Source organism: Chiloscyllium punctatum, chromosome 16 (genome assembly GCF_047496795.1).
Source record: "Chiloscyllium punctatum isolate Juve2018m chromosome 16, sChiPun1.3, whole genome shotgun sequence".
Taxonomy (NCBI): domain Eukaryota; kingdom Metazoa; phylum Chordata; class Chondrichthyes; order Orectolobiformes; family Hemiscylliidae; genus Chiloscyllium; species Chiloscyllium punctatum.
Genome location: NC_092754.1, coordinates 27156197 through 27183569, shown reverse-complemented (window position 1 = coordinate 27183569; position 27373 = coordinate 27156197). Strand labels below are relative to the sequence as shown.

Here is a 27373-nt window from a genome sequence, read left to right as displayed (position 1 = left end):
TTTCTTAAGATTAATTAGTGTCATAATTTATTTTTTTAAATTAGGTATTTTATACTACTGCTTGCTACCATTGCATTTCTGCAAAATTAACATGGAAATTTTAAAGTAAAATCAGTATGTTTTCATAACTTTGAGATTCCTTCCCATTTCAGTTCTACTTTAATTTATGCAGAGAAGTTAACTTAGGTTGCAATCTCATAATGCTCTTTTGGAGTAAATAGCATTGTTTTTTCTGAAGTTGCCCTCACTCGGATGGTTTCTGCATTTAAAATCTCTCCCAGGAGAAAGGGGACAAAGATGACTTGCACAGAGATTTCATTTGGATGAGGTGTGGAGATGCTTGGTTGCCAAAGAGAGACTCCTGTAACAAGAACAGAATAAGTTCAAGGTCACATACTGCCCCTTTAGCAAAGGTGATAGCAGCCTTCCATTTCATAAGGTGATGGCTTCTGGCATAGCAGTCAACTGCATGAGCATCACCTGGTGTGCCTCAGGAAGATACCTGGCATGTTGAAGAAAGGGAGTGAGTTGAGAAGGTTCATGACTTTCTGGCCCATCGAGCTTTAAGTTTTTTCTCACCACCTCCAACGTCTTTCCAACAGTCAACGTTGAGAGATCACAGCTGACAGTAACTATCTTCCAGTTGTCAATGTCAATATCCACAATCGTAATATCTCGCTCATAAGTGTCCGTATAGCAGAGGAATGAATGCTTAGGAGATCCTATCATTGTGGCTACTTCATCATAAGGAAGGATTTTGGGATTAGGGCTGTCATCCACCTGATAATTGTGGTCAAGCTAGTGCAGATTCTATTGGCTTAGCAATGATGAAATAGTGATTGGATCAGCATGCTCCAGGATCTGGGTTGGTGGCCTTGTCTTGCCAAGAGCTATTAAGGATATATCTAAGACAGCAAGGGTGGAAACAGATAGCCTTTCCTCTTGTGTCACATATGTTGTCCATGTTTCACCACTGTTGAGAAATGCTCTAAGGATACATTCTTGACAGTTTCCTGTTTGCAGTCAGTCTGTTGTTCCATACACATATGCAACTTTGGCACATCTGTTGCACTTTTATAAATTGTGAGTTGATACCAACATCAAGTGACAGATTGCTGGCAGTCATGCTGCTCAGATACAAAGCTATTAACAAGGAAAAGGATTGTATGATTGCATGTAGTAAAATTCCAAATAAAAGGCAGAATTAGGTGTTGAAGCGGGAGGGACTTGTCCCCACATCTAAAGTAAATATGCAGAAAAATACATTTTTATTTTATTCACGTGCATGTATTTTTTATCTTAAAAATTAATTTCCATTGTTACACTTGTGGTTAAAACAGCACCACCTAACATCAAATTAAATTCAATTCAAAAAGGGAAACCATAAGTTCATTATATCAGTATATTGTCTCCTGGGATGGGCCTTTGCAGTATAAGGCTGGTGTACCTACCTCTGGGCCAGGAGGCCTGGGTTCAAGTTCCACCTGCTCCAGAGATGAGTCATATCTCTGAACAGATTGACAAGAAAATATGCACGAAAAGAACGTGGAAGTAACATGTGACAACTACCTGAGCAGTAGAAAAAAATGTACAAGTTTTACAGTATATACGCTGGTTCAGGATGAATATTTAAAGTATATGTAAAGTCATATTCTAGCTTATAGCACGTAAGGGCTGGCTCATGGAAATAGTCTCAGATCTTAATCTAATTCCTCTGGTGTTCCAAGTTTAAAAGACAACATTAACAGAGCAAGTGACAACACTTCAAGGATAGCTCATTGGATGTTAGGTGCAAAGTAATCCACCGACACACTCATTCGTTTGGCTGAACTGGCCTTCACCCTTAACAATTTCTCCTTTGAATCCTCCCACTTCCTCCAGACCAAAGGGGTAGCCATGGGCACATGTATGAGCCCCAGCTATGCCTGTCTCTTTGTTGGCCACGTAGAGCAGTTGATCTTCCGTAATTACACCGGCACCACTCCCCACCTCTTCCTCCGCTACACTGATGACTGCATTGGCGCCACCTTATGCTCCCGCGAGGAGGTTGAGCAATTCATCAACTTCACCAACACATTCCACCCTGACCTTAAATTTACCTGGACCATCTCTGACACCTCCCTCCCCTTCCTGGACCTCTCCATCTCCATTAATGACGACCGACTTGACACTGACATTTTTTACAAACCCACCGACTCCCACAGCTACCTGGATTACACTTCTTCTCACTCTACCTCTTGCAAAAATGCCATCCCATATTCCGAATTCCTCCGCCTCCGCCATATCTGCTCCCAGGAGGAGCAGTTCCACCATAGAACATACCAGATGGCCTCCTTCTTCAGAGACCGCAATTTCCCTTCCCATGTGGTTAAAGATGCCCTCCAACGCATCTCGTCCACATCCCGCACCTCCGCCCTCAGACCCCACCCCTCCAACTGTAACAAGGACAGAGCGCCCCTGGTGCTCACCTTCCACCCAAATCATCCGCCGACATTTCTGCCACCTCCAAAAAGATCCCACCAAAGATATATTTCCCTCCCCACCCCTTTCCGCCTTCCACAAAGACCGTTCCCTCCGTGACTACCTGGTCAGGTCCACGCCCCCCTACAACCCACCCTCCCATCCTGGCACTTTCCCCTGCCACCGCAGGAACTGTAAAACCTGCGCCCACACCTCCTCCCTCACCTCTATCCAATGCTCTAAAGGAGCCTTCCACATCCACTAATATCATTTATTGTATCCGCTGCTCCCGATGCGGTCTCCTCTACATTGGGGAGACTGGACACCTCCTAGCAGAGTGCTTTAGGGAACATTTCCGGGACACCCACACCAATCAACCACACCGCCCCGTGGCCCAACATTTCAACCCCCCCTCCCACTCTGCCGAGGACATGGAGGTCCTGGGCCTCCTTCACCGCCGCTCCCTCACCACCAGATGCCTGGAGGAAGAACGCCTCATCTTTCGCCTCGGAACACTACAACCCTAGGGCATCAATGTGGACTTCAACAGCTTCCTCATTTCCCCATCCCCCACCTCCTCCTAGTTCCAAACTTCCAGCTCAGCACTGTCCCCATGACTTGTCTGGACTTGTCCTACCTGCCTATCTCCTTTTCCACCTATCCACTCCACCCTCTCCTCCCTGACCTATCACCATCATCCCCTCCCCCACTCACCCATTGTACTCTATGCTACTTTCTCCCCACCCCCATCCTCCTCTAGCTTATCTCTCCATGCTTCAGGTTCACTGCCTTTATTCCTGAAGAAGGGCTTTTGCCCGAAACATCGATTTCGCTGCTCCTTGGATGCTGCCTGAACTGCTGTGCTCTCCCAGCACCACTAATCCAGCAACTAAGTCATTCCTTACCCATAAAGTAGTGCATGATCCAGATGTTCACACAGCCTCTGCAGCACCTTGTCATGGTTTCGAATTGCTGGTGTCTCCTCCTCACAGGCAGCAAAGTAACCCTGAATCTTGGGTGGGGAGGAGAGAGAAAGAAAGAAAGAAAACAACCATTCTTTATCCTAAACACAGACTTGGACACTCTAAAAAGTCAGCATTTCGAGGGTGACTGAATACTAGATAATTATTAAACTCAACAGCAAAGGGAATTTTAAATGACCACGAAATGCAGTGCATTTGATATTTAGAAATGCACTCCTAAAGTTGACTCTAAATTACACTTTTAGTATGCCCATGAACCAGGAATGCAGTGTACACAATAACGGATACAAACTGACCAGTGTAACTGCACCTAGATAACTAATTAGTATAACATGCCAAACATGTATGAGACATATGCATATGTGATCATCGCACAAGGATGCATGCCTTTTATCAAGAAAAACTGTACTCCCATGGATACAATCCCATATTTCACGAGATCAATCACACAAAATAAGATCCAAGAAACAGATCTACCAGATTTCTGGGCTATCACAATCTGGCAATCTTGCCTTCATCAATAGAAACCAATGGCCAAAGAACATATAGCAGTAAAACTTTAAACTCATTGTACCTCAAGTGATTGGGATTTGACTTGCTGGGTCAATTCAGAGGACAGATAAAGTATCAGTCAAATCACTGTGGATCTGGGTCACTTCTTAGGCAAGGGTAGCAGCTTCCCTTCCCTAAGGACATTTAAGAACCAAATTTATTTTAAAACAATGATAATCTAGTTTTTCATGGTCATCATGACTGATATGCACCACATGGTTTTAAGTCAACAAAAACGAGATGCAAAAAAAGCAAGTTTCTGGATAGTAGTATCCGCGGCTAACCAGAAAAAAACTCAGTGATCCTCTGGGATCAATGTATTCAACATGTATTCAAATGCCAAATTTTACATGTTGAGTACAGACCTTCACAAAAAATTAATAATGTCTTCCTTTCAGCTCTTGATCCTCAGCTTTGCCCACTTCCTGGTCTTTAACCAAACAGTTACTGCATATTCAAGATAGCATGCATTATGTTACAGATAGTGGTGTGCTTTTTAACTTTCTCCATGTGGTGGACAACAGAATGTCAGTGATAACGTGGCATTAGTTCAAAATTACTAGAGGCTTTCAAAACTTTGGTTAAAAAGATGAGATGTTCAGGTCTTACACCATCAGAATTTGGCACCAACCCAGTATCTAAGTACCACACGAGACAATGAATTCCACAATACACTAATTGTTGTTGTACAGTCATTGTATAACAAGCTGAAGTCAATGCTGTGGGCAAAGTTCTTAATATATTGAACGCTATAATATTCAAAGCAATATGTGCCATTTCCAAATATGCATTATTCACAGTCACCTCACTCGTACATTATTTTGGTATTTATGCTGAGGACAGAAATTACTGGAGGAATTGAGCAAGTCTGGCAGCATCTGTGGGAGAAAAGTAAATTTAACGTTTTGAGCCCAGTGACTCTTCATGAAAAACTGATAGCAGCTAGGAAATCCTAGTATTTATGCTGAAGATGTCGTGGGGGAGCTGGGGAGAGATCAGGTGACTAGAAGCTCTGGCTCATTTTTACAGAGAGAAGGTAGGCATTCTGAAAAGCAAACTGCACTTGTCTCCCCAGTGTAGAGGAGTCCACACTAAACAGCAAATACAGTAGGCTAAATTGAATAAAGCACAGGTAAATTTCTGCTTCACTTTTTAGCACAGCCAACCCATTTTCATCCACTTGTATTATCACATTATATGGTTTGCTTTCAGCACAGACTACCAATTCTCTGCTACCCTCAGCTCTCATTATCACTTGTTCAGTTTCTCTTCTGCCCTGCCACCATAATGACCTTGTTTTATCTACCTCTTTCATACTGCTCTCTCTCTCTCTCTCTGGGCTCCACCTCCACCTATTCACTCACCTCTCCCAACCTCATTCTCTACAAAAATACCAGATATTCCTAGCTATCAGTTCTAATGAAAAAAAGTTACCAGTCTCAAAATGTTAACTCTGCTTTCTTCCCACAGACTGCTGAGTTTCACCAACAATTTCGGTTATCGTTTTAGATCCCCAGCATTTGCAATTCTTTGTTTTACCGATCAAGGAGGTTAATAATGTCCATTCTAATTAGCAAGCAGCTGAATACTAGTGGTGTATTAAATTGCATTCTTTGAGCTATCTTGTAAGATCGTTTAAGAGATCTTGTAAGCTATTTACGTTTTATTGTAAAAGGAGGTCACGAGGTGATACTATTACTGTTTTTAAGGATTGCAAAGAAATGAAAAATGGTAATGTGGACCCCTGAGGAGCGGTTTCATCTTGCCTAAAACAGCACATTGTACAAGATGCATGGAAGCAATTCCCAAAGATCTTTCAATAGCAACTTCCAAACTCTCAACCTCTAGCACCAAAGAGAACAAGGGCAGCAGATGTGCAAACATTATTTCATTGATCAACAGTCAATCAATGGATAGAAATACTGGAAGATTGTACAAGCAATTAGAATTGAGTCATTCAAATTTGGTAGCAATTCTTTCAGAAAATATGAAAATACATTACATGAAAAATTGAGACTTGACATGCAATGTACATGGAAAACAACTGAATTCTGATTTCTGGCTCACAAACGTTTCCAATAATGACTTTTTCCCTCACATCATGTGAGATCATCTCCTCTTTCAAGTACCAAACTCTAAGATGGTACTGGAACTTACACTGGACTGTCTTTGATTTTTATTGGTAAAGCACTGCACTGGTCTGTCATGGTCTTCTGACCAGGAAATTCTCCCACTTATCATCTGTGAAGCATTTTAGAGGATTTACAGACCGATAATTAGCCTGTTAGATCATATTATGAATATACCTCCCATCATCATGAAGTCCTGGAGTGGAACTTAATTAACTTCTGGCCCAGGAGTAGGGGCACTACCATTGCAGTACAAGATGTCTTAACTGCTGCAGATTAACACACCATTCCTTGAAACTATTTTTTTGGTGAAGGACCTTCTTCCAATTGAATTACCAATCACAGACATCCACATCATTACATAATATCCATAAATAAAACGTGCTGCTTTTACAGTGTGTTGATCATGCCTATAAGAAAACAAGTTATTTACTTACACTTAGTGAGATGGTGTACCTATTTCTTGCTGCATTCTGTTTTTTATTGGCAGAAGGGTGAAATCACTAGGGGCGAAGAAGCCCAATGTGTTGATGGAACTGGGCAGGTGGATGATCCACTAAAATGCCTCCAGCCACCACTCAAATCAATTAGGCTTAATCATGGTGCCATAACCAGTATGGGTGAGTTACTGCTTATGTGCGGCAGACATTGTGGAAAATGCCTGTAAGCCCACTGATCTGCAGATCCCATTCCAGAATCACTGGACTAACTGATAAAGGTTGATTGTTCAAATTCCATCATTTAATAGGACCACAGGTTGACAGAAAGCAAATTACACCTAGAAATGACATTTTAATCTTAGTTTTGAAAAGTTTCTTTTGACAGATTCCATTGAACTTTAGAGTTTTTGTTCATCGTCCCTAGAGGCTGTCTTGCCAGTTTCTTTAAAAAAAGTTAAAAATTACATCAAATTTGATCTTTTGTCATCCTTACACTTAGAGAAGAACATCTCATTTAATTTGGCAATTTCCTAAGGAAAGTTACAGCAGATTCCTATCAACTTTATTTGTCACTTGAATCCCACTCTATGTAGTGTTTACCATATTCATGTTCAATATGAGGCATAAATGTACATGACTCACATTTTCTGCCAAGCATTGAGAAATAGTTCTTGACTCATTGCCTGTTCCAAAATGCTGACTATCATGTGATATTCACACAATGAAAACCACCAGTTTGGTAAACTTAGAAATTGCTCAGTATCTCTTGGGTTTCTCCATCTATCTTACAACACAGGCAGGCTCGTAGCAAAGAGCGACGTGTCAAGAATGGTTCTTTCCTCAAAGCAATTTTATGCAATTCACATTCTTACATGTTTCTATATGAACTGTATCAGATAGAGTTAGAGATTGAAATAGCCCCTTCAGTCCAATTCGTCCATACTGACCAGATATCCTAAACTAATCCAGTCCCATCTGTTAGCATTTGGCCCATATCCCTCTAAATCCTTCCTATTTATATACCCATCCAGATGCCTTTTAAAATGTTGTAATTTTACCACCCTCCACTATTTCCCCTGTAAGTTCATTCTGTACATGCACCGGGGACACATGATCAGGAATGGTGGGGATTAGAATTCACATCAGGTTGTTGTCAGACCTCTTTCCCAAGGCAATGCAGGGATATGATAAAATCTCTTGACTTGTTACATGACCAAACATCATGCAAACGTCAGCATGACCATCACAGTTAAACTGTACAGCATCCTACCCATGCTAATATATTCTTTTTTTAAATGTTTGGATAGATGACAGGCAATGATCTGACATTCTGCAGTATGATCAGATGTTTTAAACTATGATTTTATCAATAATTAAGATGAAACTATTTAGTGATCAAGATCCTCAAGTGTTGCAATGCTCTCTGCAAACTGTAGAGTCTGCAGACATCTCCAATCCAAGAGGAGTACTGCTACTTTCAGGACTACAAAATCCAGCCCAGGAATATCGACAACACTGCTGCAATGCAATTTGAAATGCTAAATGTAGAAATGGAATCAGGTTTTGCTTTCTGAAATCGCAAGGAGGCTGACTCTTGTTTCTTATATTTATTAGGTAAAAACAATGACTGCAGATGCTGGAAACCAGATTCTGGATTAGTGGTGCTGGAAGAGCACAGCAGTTCAGGCAGCATTCGAGGCTGCCTGAACTGCTGTGCTCTTCCAGCACCACTAATCCAGAATCTTATATTTATTGTTCAATTGATGACTCAACATCAAATAAAAATAGCTCTCTCATGGTCATTTGTTTCAAAACAGTAACATTCTACACTCTCTACCCTGTCTGCATTCTTAAAAAGGCATACTGTATGCACTCAACAAAATTATGTGATATTGCTCCCAGGTGTAAAGCTGTTATGTCAGAAGAATAATCAATAAAAACCTGCACCTCCATTCTAACCGATTAAACACTTAATAGCCACCTAGGTTTGTTCAATACTTTCACACAAGTTATATGATTCTTTGATCTTTTACAATAAATTCTGTGTCTCTCTTACTAGCTGCCTGAAGGAACAGGAGCTCCGAAATCTTGCAGCTTCAAATAAACCTGCTGGACTATAATCCGGTGTCGCATAATTTTTTACTTTGTCCACCCCAGTCCAATACTGGCAACTCCACATTAGAAGAATAAGTGACATTTTGAAGGGGATTCCAGTCTTTCCCAGCAATGGAGCTGCTGATCTCAGCTCTGAGCTAAGGTTGGTTAACAAGCAACATAAGGAAAGGCTGCTGACACTGCAAAAACTGCAACATGCTCAATTACAAACTATCCTTTAACCACAACCCAACATGCAATGCTCAAGCCGCCAAACAGGCAATAAAATTATTGTATGTGAACAGAATTTGAAACATTACACAGTTTTGTACAGTAATCAGAAACAGATCTCAGTTTTACAGGAAGTTGATATGTTGGGAAAGAATAAATCCTCTGCTGCATGAGACTAGGAATCCATCAGTGATTTGCTCTGTGAAACAGAACACAGTAGTGTGGCTTCAGAGTAGCTGGGAAAGAAGAAGTATCATTCCTGCCTGTATTTTCTGCTGAAAGTTCACAAGGATAGTATGAGAAAGTGAAACTGAAGGTTTGTGCCTTTCCCAACCTCAGGAGTCCAAAATGAAATATTTTGATATTATACATTTGAAAAAGGAAATGTATGTTTTTATGCGGAGTATTAATCAAACAAATAAATCGTAATCAGATTGGAAGTGATCAAAGAGAGAATATAGATGAAAGCTACGAAAATATAAAGATCTACATTGTTTCTTTGTTTTTCTACTTTTTAAAAAGTTAAACATTACAGTCTTCCTTATTAAACTTTGTTTCCTTTCTGCTTGTACCTAAATTTCTGTACCAAGATACCTTTGGATCTAAGATGGCACCATAAGTGATGACTTGTACATTTTCACTGTATGCGTGAGTGTATGTGACAATAAACCTAATTTAATTCAAATGCCAGAACAGATTTTTTAATTTGGACACTTCTAATGTATATTAGTTTTGTTTTAGCTTCCAGGTGATTGCAACTCATTTTGACATCAAAAGGATGAGCAAGAGTTTCCAAGAATTAACTTTGCAAATGGAATAATGAATGAAAAACACTGTTGAGACTTTGTCGAGGTATAAGTGGCTGGGGCACTTCACTACAAGTCCCGATTTGGGTATCAAAAACAAAAAGGACTTATTTCCACTAAAACTTAATCAATATTGACAACATGAAAATGAAAAAAAACAGCTAGAAATACTCAGCAGATCAGGCAGCAGAGATGGAGAACAAATACTGGTTTCACTCTTCAATCACCCAATAAACCCTTTCTTTCCCAAGTATAAAGGATACACCACCTGATGTTCTCACTGTCTAAAGCCCCAAATGTTTTCTCCATTTAAATAGCAATTTACTACTACATCATTTTGTTTAGTGGACCATATTTGCTCCACACAACACAGACTCCTCTACTTTGTGAAGATCAAAAGCAAACTGGGTGATTATTTTGCAGAGCACACTTGTTCAGTCTGCAGTCAAGATCCAAATTTCTGCTTGCTGGTCATTTTAATTCTCTCTTCCACTCTGATCTCAGCCTCCTACATAGTTCTAAAATGAAGCTCAAATGAAAGGTTGAGGAACAGCAGCTTATCTTTAATTAGGCACTTTCAAAATCTGAACTTAACATTTGTGAACTTAATATCAGATTATAATACTACTCCCATTTTATTCCAATAGCAGGAGCTGGCAAAAGATTCTGCTGTTGTAGTTTTCAACTTCAGACTCATCTTTTATGTCTTTGTGTATGTCCCATTATCCTCCCTTTTAGAATTTATTCACTGCTTTTCACCTTTTCAGAGACCTTTCCTTTTGTTCTTTCCTCATGCCTCCTTACTTGTCGATTTACACTGCATCCTACTTAAGCAATGCCTTGATTTTAAAATCCTCACTCCAGTTGTCAAATCTTCTATGATCTCAACTCAATCTATTACTACTCTTCACCAGTGTTCCACCATCCATTTTGCCCCCACATATGTTCATCAATCCTCTCACTCCCACACAGTTCTCAGGCATTCCTAATTTTAAATAGTTTAACTGTTGTTGGCCATGCCTTTAGCTCTCAATGCCCTGAGCTCTCAAATTCCATGCGTAAATCTCTCTACTGAGCTCCCCTCCTTTAAAGATGTGCTTTGCCGCTGACCACGTTTTTGGTCACATGCTCTAATATCTCCTTCTGTGTTTAATAACACTCCTGTAAGCCTGGAATGTTTAGTTACACAGAAGATAGTGGTGGAGGCTGGTACAATTACAACATTTAAAAGGCATCTGGATGGGTATATGAATAGGAAGGGTTTAGAGGGATACGGGCCAAGCACTGGCAAACGAGACTAAGATTAGGTTAGGCTATCTGGTCGGCCTGGATGAGTTGGACCAAAGGATCTGTTTCCATGCTGTACATCTCTATGACTGTGATATGAGAAACAAAGATAGCTAACATTGGTAGGAGTTGCTTATAGACTACCAAACAGGAGTGGTGATGTGGGGCATGATATTAATCAGAAGATTAATGAAACATGCAGCTTGGGTAATTTCAATCTACATATGGCTCAGGCAAATCTAATAAGCACCAGTGCAGTGGAGAATGAGTTTCTGGAATACATTTGGGATAGTTTTCTAGAACAATATATTCAGGGACAAACAACAAGCTGTTTTAGATCAAGAAATATATAATAAAAAGGTCTAATTAATAATCTTTAGTCATACAGCATGGAAACAGAGCCTTCAGTCCTGAAGGGACTGCATTTGGCCCATGTCCCCCCAAACTTTTCCTATTCATGTACTTATCCAAATGTCTTTTAAATGCTGTCACTATTCCTGCATCAATCACTTCCTCTGGCAGTTCATTCCACACACGAACTACTGTGTTTAAAAAAAATTGCCCTTCATGTCCTTTTTAAAACTTTCTTCTCTCACCTTAAAAATATGCTCCCTAGTTTTGAACCCCCCTTCCTGAGGGAAAGAAACCCTTGCTATTCACCTTGTCTATGCCCATCAAGGTTCCTTAAACCTCCACAAGTCACCCCTCAACCTTCTATGCTCAAGTGAAAAATGTCCCAGCCTATCTACTCTATTTTTATATTTCAAACGCTCCATTACTGGCAACATCCTGGTAAATCTTTTCTGAACCCTTTCAATTTAATAATATCCTTTCTACATCGAGGCACACTATTCCAGAAGAGGCCTTACCAATGTCCTGTACAGCACGATACAAAAACTTTACATTATGTTTGAAAGTGGGTTAGATAATCTGAAGCCAGGAATCTTAATTTGAAAACAGGAAATGAATAAGGCATGAGGTACAAATTAGCTGAGGTGGACTGGGACAATACTTTAAGAAGTTTGATGGTACATAGGTAATGGATAATCTTTAACAAATTATTACATAGTTTACAGCATCTATAAGTTCCTTCAAAATACAAAATCCCATTCGGCAACTATGAATAACAAAAGTTAAGGATGGTAGAAGATTAAAAGAGACGTCTGCAAAGCTACTTGAAATGGGCGGCACGGTGGCACAGTGGTTAACACTGCTGCCTCACAGCGCTAGAGACCCGGGTTCAATTCCCGCCTCAGGCGACTGACTGTGTGGAGTTTGCACATTCTCCCCATGTCTGCGTGGGTTTTCTCCGGTTTCCTCCCACAGTCCAAAAATGTGCAGGTTAGGTGAATTGGCTATGCTAAATTGCCCATAGTGTTAGCTGCAGGGTAAATGTAGGGGAATGGGTGTGGGTGGGTGCGCTTCGGCGGGTCGGTGTGGACTTGTTGGGCCGAAGGGCCTGTTTCCACGTTGTAAGTAATCTAATCTAATCTAATAGTAAACCCAAGAATTAGGATGGTTGTAGAATACAGCAAATGAGGACCAAAAACTGATAGAACGAGTATAGAATATGAAAGTAAACTACGAAACTCACAAAAATAAACTATAAAAGCTTCTAAAGGTACACAAAAAGGAAACATTTAGCTAAGACATTTGTATCCAAGACAGGTAGAGTCTGAAGAATTTATAATGGGGAATAATGAAATGGTAAATGCTTACTTTGCATTTACTGTGTGCAGTTCTGGTCGCCTCACTTTAGGAAAGATGTGGAAGCTTTGGAGAGGGTGCAGAGGAGATTTACCAGGATGTTGCCTGGAATGGAGAATAGGTTGTACGAGGATAGGTTGAGAGTGCTAGGCCTTTTCTCATTGGAACAGTGAAGGATGAGGGGTGACTTGATAGAGGTTAAGATGATCAGGGGAATAGATAGAGTAGACAGTCAGAGACTTTTTTCCCCAGGTACAACAGAGTGTTACAAGGGGACATAAATTTAAGGGTGGAAGGGTGTCGGGGGAGGGGGGGGGTGGAAGGGTGTCGCGGGGAGGGGGGTTGTCGGGGGGGGGGGGGTAGGGGGAGGGTGGGATGTCGGTGGGGGAGGGGGTGGGGGAGGAGAAGGGATGTTTGGGGGGGGGGGAGGGGGAGGGGAGGGATATCGGGGGGGGAGAGAGGGATGTGGGGGGGGGGGGGGAAGAGGGGGAGGGATGTCGGAGGGGGAGAAAGAGGGGGAAGGATGTCGGGGGGAGGGGGAAGAGGGGGAGGGATGTCGGAGGGGGAGAAAGAGGGGGAAGGATGTCGGGGGGAGGGGGAAGAGGGGGAGGGATGTCGGAGGGGGAGAAAGACGGGGAAGGATGTTGGGGGAGAGATATTGGGGGATTAGGGAGGGATGTCGGGGGGGGGGAGGGGGAGAGGAGGATGTCCGGGTGAGTGGGGGGGGAGGGATGTCGGGGGAAGAGGGAGGACGTCGGGGGGGGGGGATGTGGGGGGAGGAGGGATGTCGGGGGTGGGGGAAGATGTCAGGGGTAGGGTAGGTTCTTTACCATAGTGGTGGGGGCATGGAATGCGCTGCCTGTGGGAGTGGCAGAGTCAGAATCATTGGTGACCTTTAAGCGGCAATTGGATAGGTACATGGATAGGTGCTTAAGCTAGGACAAATGTTCGGCACAACATTGTGGGCTGAAGGGCCTGTTCTGTGCTGTATTGTTCTATGTTAACTGTTTGCAAAAGTTGGTGTGTATGAATTGCATCTCGTGAGTGAAACCTCGGGAAAAGGACCGAAGAATGCCACTAGGAATATTATTCCAATGCCAACTCTATGCTTGGATTTATACACGTCCTGGATACCTTCTCTTCTATTCTTTGCTCCTTCAATGCAGATGTTGTTACTTTGAGCTTCAATCCCTACTTCTGAGAAACCAAGCACTTTTACACTATTTTCATTTTTGTTTTACAGAAGATACCAAATGTAATTTGCCAAAATTTTGCACATGTAAATGGAAGAAAGGAAGCAGCAGTGGTACTAACTACTGGGGACAAAGTCCATTTTGGACATTAGCATTACTATGCCTTCCTCTTCCATTCAAAACAACCAGACAGTGTCAACCTTTCAAAAATTCACAAGATATATAGAGAGATGTACAATTTTAACTCAAAACCTGGTTTTGAACATTGAACTACAACTCAAACAATACCATATTGTGGTGAAGGCTGCTCAGTGACACTCACTAAACTAATTCAATTACATACCAATTAAATATAAAAAGTGAAGCATAGATAGAATTTTCTTCTCTTCAAACTTTTCACTTAATCACTGCAATTCTATAGTGCCCATAAATAACTGATTTTTTATTTCCTGTGTTTTCTGTTCTAATTCTGAATTTTTAGCAGTTTTTAAAAAAAAGTCTGCCAGTAATTAAACAGACAAGTTGACTACTTTTCCCTGTTCAGATACTAAAAGACCTATGTACCTCCAGCATTTTCTATTTTAATTGCACTATAAACGAGCTCCGGCCATGCTCAAGAATTAGGTGTTCCAGTGTTGTCAGGAAAGATTCAAAAACACCATTGCACACATCTTTGACAATGTTCCAGATGTTTCACTCCCTCCGGATACAGGACTAGATTTTCCAGTCACATGAGAACTCGGACTAAATAAACACGGGCAAGTTAGGCAGGCAGTACCATTTAGGTAAAAGTGAGAACTGCAGATGCTAGAAACAGTTTAGATCAGAGTTGTGCTGGAAAAGCATAGCAGGTCAGGCCACATCTGAGGAGCAGGAAAATCGATGTTTCGGGCAAAAGCTCTTCATCAGGAATGGAGGCAGGGGCCTCCAGGGTGGAGAGATAAATGGGGGGTGGGTGGGGGGAAGGTAGCAAAGAGTACAAACAGGTGTATGGGGGTGGGGATGGAGGTGATAGGTCAGAGGGGAGGGTGGAGCAGATAGGTGGGAAGGGAGATTGGCAGGTAGGACAGGCCATGGTGACAGTGCTGAGCTGGAAGGTTGGAACAGGGGTAAGGTGGGGGGTGGGGGAAGGTACTCTTTGCTACCTTTTCCCCAACACCTTATCTCTCCACTCTGAAGGCTCCCTGCCTCCATTCCTGATGAAGGGGTTTTGCCTGAAACGTCGATTTTCCTGCTCCTCGGATGCTGCCTGACCTGCTGTGCTTTTCCAGCACCACTCTAATCTAAACCCCAGGCAGTACCATTTGCCTATAATCCACACAATGTTGCCTTGTATTTAAACATGTTGAGAAAATTTGAATCCGTTGTAATGTAGTTTCTGAGCCTGTAATCTAAATCCACTTCGGGGTGTGAAACCCTGTTCTAACACATAATGTTGGGGGGGGGGGGGGGGGGAATGTGGACCATTTAATTTTCCCATTACTTTGCTCTTCATACTGTTTGCTACTATAGGAGAGGTGGCATTACAGCTGAAATAACCTTCTGAAAGGTCTAACATATTGTAGCCAGTGGTGGAGGGAAATGTTTATGGAGTCTAAGGAACAAGTCAGGTGAACTACTATATCTTGATAGTGTCAAGTTCTTTAAGCATTGTTGCTCTCCACTTTACTAGGCAATGATGAGTATTTTATCACACTCATCATTTACACATACTGGGGTTAGATAGGCTTTGTGGGGTCAGCAGGCAAGTCACTTGGCACAAGAATGCTGCTTCTGTCCGCTTTCATAACCAGAATGATACCTTTGGCTTCTGAGCTCCTGGTCAAAAATGACTCCAGACACATTAAAGGGACAACTTAAATGATGGTTTGTAGGCTCTTCAGAAGAGTTTAGCCTTTGGTAAGATTGGTAGATATAATTCAATGTGTAAAGAAAATCCCTTTAGAAATAACAACAGGGAAATGAAGTACATCTTATATAATGAGACTTTAAATAGAATGGTGAAGGGAACCCTTGGAAAGAAGCCAATGCCAGTCCTTGGGTTCACTGGCTTTGGATCAAAGCAAAGAGGCAATGATACCAGGTTGAACTGCAAATACATCCCTGAACAGGTTGATTTGAAGATATCTAAGGTTTAACTTATAATTGGAAATCATGTATAATTTATTACTTTATTAACAGAAATTGAAAATGCAACAAATTTAATTGAATACAGGTACATAATCTGAAATGTTCGGGACTGGCTGATTTTTGGAATTCAGAATTTTTCAAATTTCAGAACAAGTGGCAGTTTAATTATGAAATTTTTAAAAATCTTTCCAAAGAATAGACTCACGGAGAGTAAAACGGGCCTTGAGACAGAATTGAGGCCAGTCAGTACTGGGCCATACCCCCCAATGTCACATCTGAATGACACTCCGAGTGGGGGGTGGACTTGGGTTAACTGTTTGCATGCCAAACAACCTTGTTCATGAGAAAAAAGCTTCACAAAAACAAACTTTCGGACTCTGGAGCTTTCCGAATTTCGGGATTTCAGATATGGGGTGTCTATATGAATTACAACGGATGAGGGGCTTGTTATAGACATTTGAGAAGTTAGGATGATCTGAGCTGCAGCATAGAAAAACATTAAATGACGACTACATAGGGTTTTCAGGTTACAATAACAAATAATGACAGGGTCTTTACTGATCTGGAACTGCAATGATGGGTGCTATTTTAAGATGATCAGAAAAAGAACTGTCGTGGGGATATAATAGGTTTGTTGCAGGAGGTAGCTAGAACTTGAAATTCTTGGAAACTGTTGTAGAAGATTGCACAAATTCCTTTAAACAAACTGCTGAATGTTTGAATAAACAAGAAAATCGGACTAATTTAGATTGTTCAGATGGAGAAAAATATTTTGTGCCTTGTTTACGATTTGCTCTTTTAGTCACTATCCCAGTTAAAAATATTTAAGGATGTGCCTTTCAATCTGTATAAAACAATGACTGAATGTGCAGTAATCAGTGTTACTGTGTCTAATTGCTATAGGATCAATGTCTTCCAAGTACTTTGAATGTCCACTCTTGTCTTGCCACTCAGCCAATCTTCAATGAATTCCACATTGCTTCCTTTTACTGTACTGCCATTGTTATCCAACATTTACCAATAAACTTTATGTGAAACGCTTTGCGCACAAGTTGAGAACAAGTTTCCTTTACGCCAATGTCATTCAATCATACTTATTATAGTTTTTAGTTATAGCAGATGCCTTGTGGTGTTGCTTATGATGAGTCTGTGATTACATTCTTTTAATTGGAAGTATTATACAAATTCTCGACATTCCTGTTTACAATCTGCATATACATTACATAGCAATGTAATTCACCTCAGATACATAACCCAGCTACACAGTTAGTTCATCTCACAACCTGGGAAATTTAAACTACTTATTAAAGCAATAGCCTGGGTGAGGATGGGGGAAATTGGCAAGCAATAACAGGTGCAGAAAATCAGGTTAGCTTATACCACCATTTCACTGGCTTCACCGGAGACTCTCTGATGATGTTACCTAGTGTGGTGACAAAATGTCTGAAAACAAATCTTCAAGCTCAGCGAGCTAACTTACATATTTATCAACCTGAACTACAAATCTTCTCAAAAATCACTATACCACCGTTTGCTATTTTAGAGAGCAGGTCACTAACACCGTTCACCCTTGCACATCGACAGGTGACCGTTCAAACTGTTAAGGCTCAGAAACATCCCCCTCTCAAACAATGGCTTTTAACTTTTATAAATAGAATGCCTTCCTACAGCATCGCTGGAGAGACAAACATTTAGCCTGCAGCAGCTGTTCCAAATTCTTCTTTGTTCCATCGATTGGGCTGTTGTGGCACAGTGGTAAGATTCCTACCTCTAGCCTAGGAGGCCAGATACAAATCCCACTGCTTTAACAGTGTACAATTTCATCTGCCAACAAGGTTGATGAGAAAATATGTTGATAGGGCTCTTATCCCTTCCTCTGAGCCATGTGGCTTGGGTTCAAGTCCCAACTGCCCTAGGTGTGTGTCAGAACATCTCCAATCAGGTAAATTAAAAAGTACATGGTCAGTAATGTGTTGGCACTGGTGGTCAATTTAGAGGACTCTTGTGGCACAGAGGTAGTGTTTCTATCTCTGAACCAGAAGGCCCAGGTTCAAGTCCAACCTACTTCGGAAGCACATAATGATATCGCAGAACAGGTTGCTTTTTAACTAAGTGTGCTATGTTCATGCTGTATTTGAACATTTCTGGTTCTGTTACTCCAACGTGTAATTATACAAGGGGTGCTCTGTAGGATTGTTGCTGGAAAAAATACATCAACGAGCTTCGCTGCCTGTCAATGACAACTGCCTTGCAAAGCACAGATCAGAAAATGAACCAGGACTCTAACAATTTGTGTAGATCATAACAAATGTAACCAAGGCCACTGGTAGAAGGTGGGCAATAGAGAGCAACGCTGTTTTTAAGTATGACCAAGAAGAAGGGTATAATCAACACAGGACCAAAGTGATAGCTCCAGAAGCCAAGACATTCCGACATCAAACTCTAGATTTTACTTTAACAGTAAAGAAAGTTAAGAAGAGTTGCAGTATTTTTTAAAACTAGAAAAATTAAATATCTATTAGCTGGCAAGCATCTCAAAAACAAAAAAATCAACCTAATACAGCAACTTTAGCATTGCAATGTCTTTTCATCTCAGAGACCAGCCAAATCCAAGAATAAAGCACACTTAAACAGGGCATGGAAACAGATTATCATGCTAAAGTATCATACTTAGAAGGGCTTGAAAATGCAGTGTTGAATCTGGGAATATTTCATGGAACACTAAATGGAAATTTATTCTCTATCTGGTGCACATTGCGTATACTGTACCAGGGAATAAAGGAATGGTGTGTGTTAACATTTTAGAGTCAGAGATATACAGCATGGAAACAGACCCTTCCATGCCAACCAGATATCTTAAACTGATCTAGTCCCATCTGCAGCGTTTGAACCATATTCTTCTAAATCTTTCCTATGCACCTATCCAAATGCCTTTTAAATGTTTTAGTTGTGGGGATGGATATAATTACCTTTTAAAAATGTAATAAATACCAACATTGGTGGTCCCTCAGACAAGGATAACTCTCTTTCACCCTCCGTAAGTCTGTGGGGTTGCTGTACAGGCTGAAGTGGCTTCCGTAGGGGAGGGTGGGGTGTTGTTGTGGCAGTGCGCTCCTTACACTGTTTTTACCTAGCTTCCACAATTTTCCCCAACGGCAAGTCTTGAGGTGCTTGACGCAGTCCTGGCTGCTACTCCTCCAACACTGGACGGTTGGGCCAGTAACTCCCAGGCGTCTGGGAATGGCACACTTCAGTGAGGCCTTGAAGTATCACTGAAGCACTTTCCGTATCTACCTGGAGCTCAGCTGATGTTTGGAAGCTGGGAGCACAGCACCTGCTTGGGGAGTCTCGTGTTGAACATGCAGATGATGTGTCCAGCCCATCTTGGCCAATCAAGGGTAGACGTTGCCTCAAATGTTGGAGATGTTCGCCTGGTTGAGGACACTGGTGTTGGTGCATCTTTCTTCCCAGTAGATTTGCTGGACCTTGTGCAGGCAGTATCGGCAGTACTGCTCCAGTGCCTTGAGGTGTCTGCTGTAGACTATCCAAATCTTAGAGGCAATATAGGAGGGCAGAAACCATAACTCTAAACTAGGATTTTGGTGTTGGAGCTGATGTTGTTGTTCTCCAACACCCTTTTCCTTAGGCAGCCAAAGGCTGCACGAGCAGACTAGAGGCGATGCTGGAACTCTTCATTAATAGCTGCTTTGGCCGACAGGACACTCCCATGTTTTTGGAAGTTATCAACATTCTCTAAGGCTTCCCGGTAACCTTGGTGATTAGGGATTTGCTCCACAATGCCAGGTTGGTGGAGGACCTTCATCTTGAGGATGCTCAGGATGAGACCCATGCTCCTTTGCAAAGGTAATGATGATGGTCTGGAGTATGTCTTCTTGAGACTGCACATACACAAGCATCATTAGCATACTGCAGCACGATGACACTGGTTTGGATGATGTTGGCTTCGGCTTGAATAATTTCCCGCTGGTTCTGTAAGTTAGCTCCACTCTAGTATGAAGCTTGTAATGGTGAGGTGAAGCATTGCAGCAAGGTAGATCGAGAACTGTATTGGGTGATGGAGCAGCCCTGGTTGACACCAGTCCAAATGGGGATTGGGTTGGTGGTGGAGCCATGTTATTATTACCACAACTTCCATGTTATTGAGGAGCAGACAAAGGATGGTGACAAACGTCATGCCAACCAAAGCAGAGAAGAACACTCCACAATACTTCCTGATTGACAGTGTCAAAGGTTTAGTAAGATCAAGGAAGCCATGTATTGGGGTAGATTCTTTTCTCTGCATTTCTCCTGCAGCTGTCGAGAGATGAAAACCATCCTCTGTTATTTGCATTAGCAATGAGGTGTTTGTTATTTCTTTTTGGGGCTCTGTTATCAATGTAAGCACTCTTGAACGCATCCCACCGCATGCTACACACCACGAGCTCACAAACACCCAGCTCTGCACAAACTAGAGAATGCCATCCGCTAGGTGAAGAACAACAATGTTTCTGGAGGAGATGGTACCCCTGCTGAGCTATTGATGCGTGGAAGCAAAGTGCTCTTGCTTTATGTCCTTATTTCCTTATCTGGAAGGAGGAGAGCATCTCAGGAAAGCTCCGAGATGCCACAGTTGTGAGCATTTCAACAAAGGGAACAAGCCCAACTGTGGTAACTAAAGGGGAATCTCCCTGCTGTTGACTGTTAGAAAGGTCATTGCCAAGTTCCTCCTCAACCCGCCTCCTCCCTGTGGCTGAGGAACTCCTTCTGGAATCACAGTGTGGCTTTCAGCCATGGCGGGTCACAACAGACATGATGTCAATAAACACAATCCATGCAATTCACTTCACACACTTTAATGTTGGGACTCAAAACGCTGAAACCTAAAGGATTTACCAACTTGATTCCAAATCGCCAATCCAGAAACCATGTACCATACAATATGAAAGATCATCAGCTCCAACGAAGGACAAAACCATGTTGTTCAAAACAGTCCAACTGACTTAACCATTAATTCCATGACTATAAACATACAAATTCAATTTATTCTTAAAACATGGACAATTAAATATATGCAATTAGGAAACAGAAACAGAAATAAGCCATTCAGCTCCTTGACCCTGTTTCATCAACAAGATAATGGCTGATCGGTGGCATAAATCCATATATCTACCTTTGGTCCATAGCTCTTAATACCTTTGCTTCATAAAAATTTATCTCAGACTTAAAATTAACAATTGATTCTGCATCCACTGCCATCGATAGAAGTGAGTTCCAAATCTCTACCATCCTGTATAAATGCTTCCTCACATCTCTTCTGAATTGTCTGGCCCTATTTCTCAGATTATACCCACAAATTTTAGTGGAAAAGGTTTATCTTTATTTACCCTTTCTTTTCCTCTTAATATCTTGAAAACATCAATTAGATCACCCCTTGACCTTCCGAATTCTAGAGAAGTAAGCAACCTAAGCAGAAATGTGACATAAATAACACCTGGGTGAACTTCTATTAAATATTATTTTGAATAAACTCACAATTAAATTCATCAATATATTACTGGATCTGCTCACTATAAGTGAGACCCTCTTCCGCATCATATAACAATTGCTGCTTCATTTTGCTTGATATAGTGTGGCAGAATGATCAACACCTATGTGTATTTGTATAGGGTACAAGTATTTAAATATGTTCAGTTACTACATACTATAGCAAATGCGAATGGATCAACACTAATTTAATCCAAATATTAATTCTGGAATAAGCATTTCTATGAAATGTTCTCTTCTTTGCTAAAATACATTGGCTTTGGACAATACACTGAAGAACTGTACAATGTTGAAGTTGGTAACTGAATTTTCTAGTTTGAATAGACAGAATACCATTCAATTACAAAGGAGATGGATCTCTGTATCTAGCCTATCCAGTGTCTGACTTAACATGTTTGATGCTGACAATTGGTGACCAGAATAGAAAGTCTTCCAATCTCCAGTCTCAACATTCCTTTCAAAAATTTACCAAATTTAGACCAGTCATGTGAAAGCATGATTGAAAGCACCTTGTTGTCCAGTAACCTCAACCTTCACTTTAAGAGGTGTCAAACATGACAGACAATAAGGTGCGAGTCAGCAAGATGACAATGATCCACACAGAACACATTTCCTACCGCATCTGGCTGATGAGTAGGTGACAGGATCTGTCTGCCTAAATATATGGCTAATAAACCATTTGAGAGTTTACTAAAGTAATGCATTATAATGTATTGTGCTAAATCAATTTTAAAACATTTATAAGTCCAAATTAAATTGTATTGTTAAATGTATGTTCTGAGGAAGGTTCACTTGACCCAAAATATTATGTCTGATTTCTCTGCACAGATGCTGCCAGACCTGCTGAGTTTCTAGCAATTTCTGCCTTTTGCTTCTGATTTACAGCATCAGTGTTTCTTTAAGGTTTCACTTAATAAGTTCACAAAGTGTGAAGTATTAAGCAAACGGGTTCATTGTAATGACTGATGACAACATGACATGAGGATCCACATCCTATATTTCATATCAAGCGACGGCTATGATGAACGATTGATCCATTGATCTACAACATCTAATATTTGATAACCAGCGCCTTTGCAATTTACTTTAATGGTAATAGCAAGGGTTATTTGCCAAAGGCTGGTGCCTGTGATAAACACGGGACAATATCTAAGTGGTGGGGAATGCATACACGGTAAGATTATGATCAAGGGAGTTGCTTTTTGTCGAAGGGTTGCTAATCTGCGACAAAGCATCTGAAAAGAAAAGGCAGCGCTTTTGTGGCTACTGTAGCCAAGTGAGAAACAGGTCAGGGCCATTGAGCTCACCAAACCAATGTGATCGCTCAACCCTGGAGCCTTTCCTCCACCAAAAGGAGAATGCAGTTGTCAACAAAGAACATCGGGCTGTAGTTTGCTTTGGAAACCGTGCAGGATGGTACAATGCGATCCTAAAAACACTGGAGCGCTCCATAATAATAAAAAAATGGAAGCCAGTCTGTTTGCCTGGCTGTGTGCACCGCCCTGTCTGAGACGCTGGTGCCCGGCGACCGAATGGGTCGGCAGCAGTAAACCCGCCGGTAAAGGTGCTGCTCGCGACAGCCTCTCACCTGCTTCACCGACAGCGAGATGTTCTCCAGGATCCGGTCCTTCACTTTCAGGGTTTCCATACTCGCGGCCTCAGCATCCTCGCCGCCAATGACCAACCCAGGCCGCGGGGCTCGCCGCTGACGCCCGGCTCTCTGCTCTCACCGGTTAGGGCGCGCACCCGCCTCAACCCGTGACCACACGCTCGCACCCGACCGACGACAGCGCCTATCGCGCATGCGCACCCTTACACGGGTCCAAGGTGAGGGGGGGGTTCCTCGCCATGGGTGGGCCAAGGGGCGGCGCCACCAAGGGGCGGGTCTTCGGCTGCCCGACGACCTCAAGGGGCGTTGGTTCCTTTTGCCGTCTGACCTTCAACGTGGAAGGTGTCAACGGAGCTGCGCCCTCAAGGGGCGGGGTTAGAGCTGGACCGCGCCCTCAAGGGGCGGGGCTCGCTTTCACCATGCGCATTCTGAACGGAGTGCTGAAGCTGCAGCTCTGGCTTTATGATGAATGGGGAGACAGGGAAACATCACCCCATGTAAAACACCAGGTGGTGTCATTGAGCTTTTGAAATACAAGATCCCACTGTATGAATGAAACACGGATTTGAGTGAATCGGAGTTTCCAATTTTTATGTGGAAATAACAGGGAAATGGGATGAATTGGAGTTGCTCCTTCAAATACTGCGAGGCACTATGGATAGGATACATTCTGTCCGCATTGTGAGAAAGTCCCTACTAATAACTGGCTCAGTGCCTCCCCCAGGTGACCATTCTCTGTGTGTAGGCTTCAGCAAGTTTTGTTTTATTTCAAAAATATACTTTATTCATAAAATACTTTGATGATCTGTACAACTGGACATGCCATACATACGTAAACATTCCATTTGTTTGCATACCAAAAACAGAGTAATCATTCCTATTTACAGGTCTGTACAATTAAATTTTTAGCTGAGGCGTCAGCAGAGCCCAAATGACTGCGCGGGCCCCCTGTTCTTCTTTAGGCAGGCAGATAGGCTTCAGCAAGTTACAAAACTGGACCTCCATTCAAACACCTTCCAACTGAGATCACCACGCTCTGATCAGCTGCAGAAACCCTAGATCATATTACCCCCTTTAATTCAGGGTGAGAGCAGTTACAGCAGCTGCAATGGCTCTACCTGCTCTCACATCTAACTCCTTCTACAATTCCACTACCAAACGGCAATCACAAGATTGTTCAGCCTCCCGATTGCCAATCACCTACTGAAAGAGGTAAGAGACCCCTATAACCAAGCTTTTACATATGGTACAGAATGGGTGAGCCACCACTTTTGCTTAAATTCCCTGCATGTCTCACCAAACTGATCTACACCCAATATTTCAGAATATAAAGCCATGATTATAACAACTTATCTTCTGGATAGCTGCAGAAGCCTGGTCCACCATTTGATTAATTTACTTGCTTTGTGGTGTTTTTGAAAGCTGAATTGCAGCAGAATGGCAGAATATCACTGTCTACTGAAGCCAAGGAAGGACGTACAGTTTGCGATAAGCTTGGCAATGAAATTCATCTCTCACTGTTTTCTAGAAGTCATTTGGAGTTTCACAAGCTCTTTGAATGATGGATCAGTTTAAAATAAGGGTTGCGCATTTATCACAGAGAAGGAGATTTTTCTTTCTTGTGTTGGGTGATGAGTCTTTGGCCCTCACCTCCTGGAGAGGTGGTGGAGGCAAAACCTTTGAATACTTTTATATCATGGTTAGATAGATACTTGCTAAGCAAGGGGTGAAGGAAATGTTACTGCGGTTAGGTAGGAATGTGGAGTAATGAGATCAACCATGATCTTATTGAATAGTGGAAGAGGTTCAGAATTCTCCAAGTGACTGGGGTTGACAGGGGAGATTCTATCCAGCTTTGCCCTTTAAACCAGAGTATAGTTACAGAACAGAAGGAGTTCGTTCTACCTTAATGTCCTTCCCATCTCTCTGAAGAGCAACTCAGCTAATCCCACTCACCTAACTTTTCCTTTGTAGACCTTAAAAGATTTCACATCATTTAATTGCCCAATTAGTTTTTGAAAGTTTTGATTGAAGATATCTTCACCACACACACAGTCTAACCACCCCTACATTAAAAATGTTTTTTTTCCCCTCGTATTACCTTTTGTGTCAGTCATTTCAATGATTCATAAAGGCAAACTAAACTTCCTCAACTCTGATACCTATATTTTCTCTCATTTTGTTCCTAAAGATTTTTTGTAACCTGCTGAAATAAGGAAAACAGTCATTTTAATTAAGAAATATCTTACTATGGTATCATCCTTCCACAAGGTTACAAGAAAGATAAGGTCATGCGAGGCTATATCACTTCCTGTGTTGATATATACAGTGTCCAATTAGCATTAGCAACTTAACATTTCTTTATCTTGTTATTTTTGTATTAGATGGTGATATTACTAAAGAAGCAAGCATTTGTTATCCATCATTAATTTCCCTTGAACTGAGTGGCTTGCTAAATTTCAGAGGGCAATTAAGAATCAAAGCTGTGGACCTGGAGTCACATATAGAACATGTATTAGGACCTGAAAGGATTAACTGACATCATGAAATAGGCTGCACTTATCAGCATATAAAGGACTTCCTGGGAGGGGCTAACTTGTTCAACTTCTGATTATGTGTTTGTTGTCAATACTGTGTGTAAATGTATGAGCATTAGTAATGATGCAGTGGAGCTTACATTTAAGGTGAGCCTGATAGAGGAACAGGGATGTCTTGCTGCAATTGTACAGGCCCTTGGTAACACATATCTAGAGTACTGTGTGGCGTTTTGTTCTCCTTCTCTGGAAAAAGATGTTCTGCTTATGGAGGAAGTGCAACAAAGGTTAGCCAGGCTGATTCCTGGAATGGAAGGACTGATGTAGCAAGAGAGATTGAATTGATTGGAACTGTACTTGTTGGAGTTTAAAAGAATAGTGAGGATCTCCAAAATCTACAAAATTCTAATAGAACTAGACAGGGTAACTGCCAGAAGGATATTTTCAACGATGGAGTAGTCCAGAACACAATATAAGGATATGGGGTAGGCCACTTAGGACTATGATAAGGGGAATTGTTTTTACCCAGACAGTAGTAAGCGTGTGAAATTCTCTGTGGTTAGGGCAAAACAGTGAGTGTTTTTAAGAAGGTAGAGGGATCAAAGGGTATGGAGAGAAGGCTTAAACTGGAAGCTGAGTTAGATGATCAGCCATGATCATATTGAATGGGTTGAATAGCCTACTCCTCCTATATTTCTATGTTTCACAAGTAATCATATATTTTGGATGAAATGTAGCTACCTATTATATATAATAAGCTCAATTATGAAGATTAATTAAGTTTATATACCATCCAAGATGCCATGTGGGCATCCTTACCCCATGATATCAGTAACTTAGACCAGGACTAGCAAGAAAAATCAATGGCAGTATCTTATATCTGACATTATAAGATGGGGGTGGTGAGAGGGACTGGCTAATTATAAGACAGTAGGACTCATGGGATCTGAAATTATAATAGGCTTGACCAGACAAGAATAGAAGATTCCCTTCTCTAGGGACAGTAGCCATTTAATTATTTAGGTATGTGGGCCCTCTGCTTGGGCTGTCCCGAGTTGCCCTCGAGAAGGTGATGGTGAGCTGCCTTATTGAACTGCTGCAGTTCATTCAGTGTCAATAAACCAACAATACAACGAGGGGGAAAAAAATCCAAGATTTTACCCAGTGACACTGAAGGAATGGGGATATATTTCGAAGTCAGAATGGTGTGTTCATAAATACTGTGAATGAACCAGCCCAAACATGTTATGGCATACCTCTTGAGCAGTTGGGACTTGAACTTCCAGGTCAGAGGTAGGGCCATTACCACTGCTGAATCTTCACTGGTGAATGAATATAGTAACCTAGATGGATTGTTACAGTAATCAGTGATAATTGTCATGGCAATCAGTGAAATTAGCTTTTAGTTCCAGATTTATTGAATTGAATCTACCAGCTCTGGTTGGATTTGAACCTGTCATTAAAGCAGTAGCCTGGAATATTTGTCCGATGATATTACTACCATGCCACTAGCTTCCCCCGATGTCATTTGATAAGTCATCTTTGTGTTATCTCTAGGCCCCCATCACACTTCCCAAAAATGTGTTGCCCAAAGTCGAACAACACTCGAGCTGTAGTCCAGATAGAGTTCTATAAAGGTTCAGTGTACCTTTCCTGCTTGGGTCTGAACCTCCC

At 41.6% G+C, this 27373-nt stretch overlaps 1 protein-coding gene across 3 annotated transcripts in view; it reads right to left on the bottom strand.

Annotated features, from left to right (window-relative positions):
• The window catches only part of plekhm2 (pleckstrin homology domain containing, family M (with RUN domain) member 2), a 64519-nt gene extending 41168 nt beyond the window's left edge, over nt 1–23351 (bottom strand). For all 3 annotated transcript variants that reach the window (XM_072586561.1, XM_072586562.1, XM_072586563.1), the window contains exons 1-2: nt 23145–23351; nt 3366–3472 (exon numbers count right to left, since the gene is read on the bottom strand). In XM_072586561.1, the coding sequence (XP_072442662.1) occupies nt 3366–3472; nt 23145–23204 (167 nt within the window). In that variant the 5' untranslated portion in view covers nt 23205–23351. The remainder of the gene's footprint in view (nt 1–3365; nt 3473–23144) is intronic.
• Between the last annotated feature and the right edge of the window lie 4022 nt (nt 23352–27373).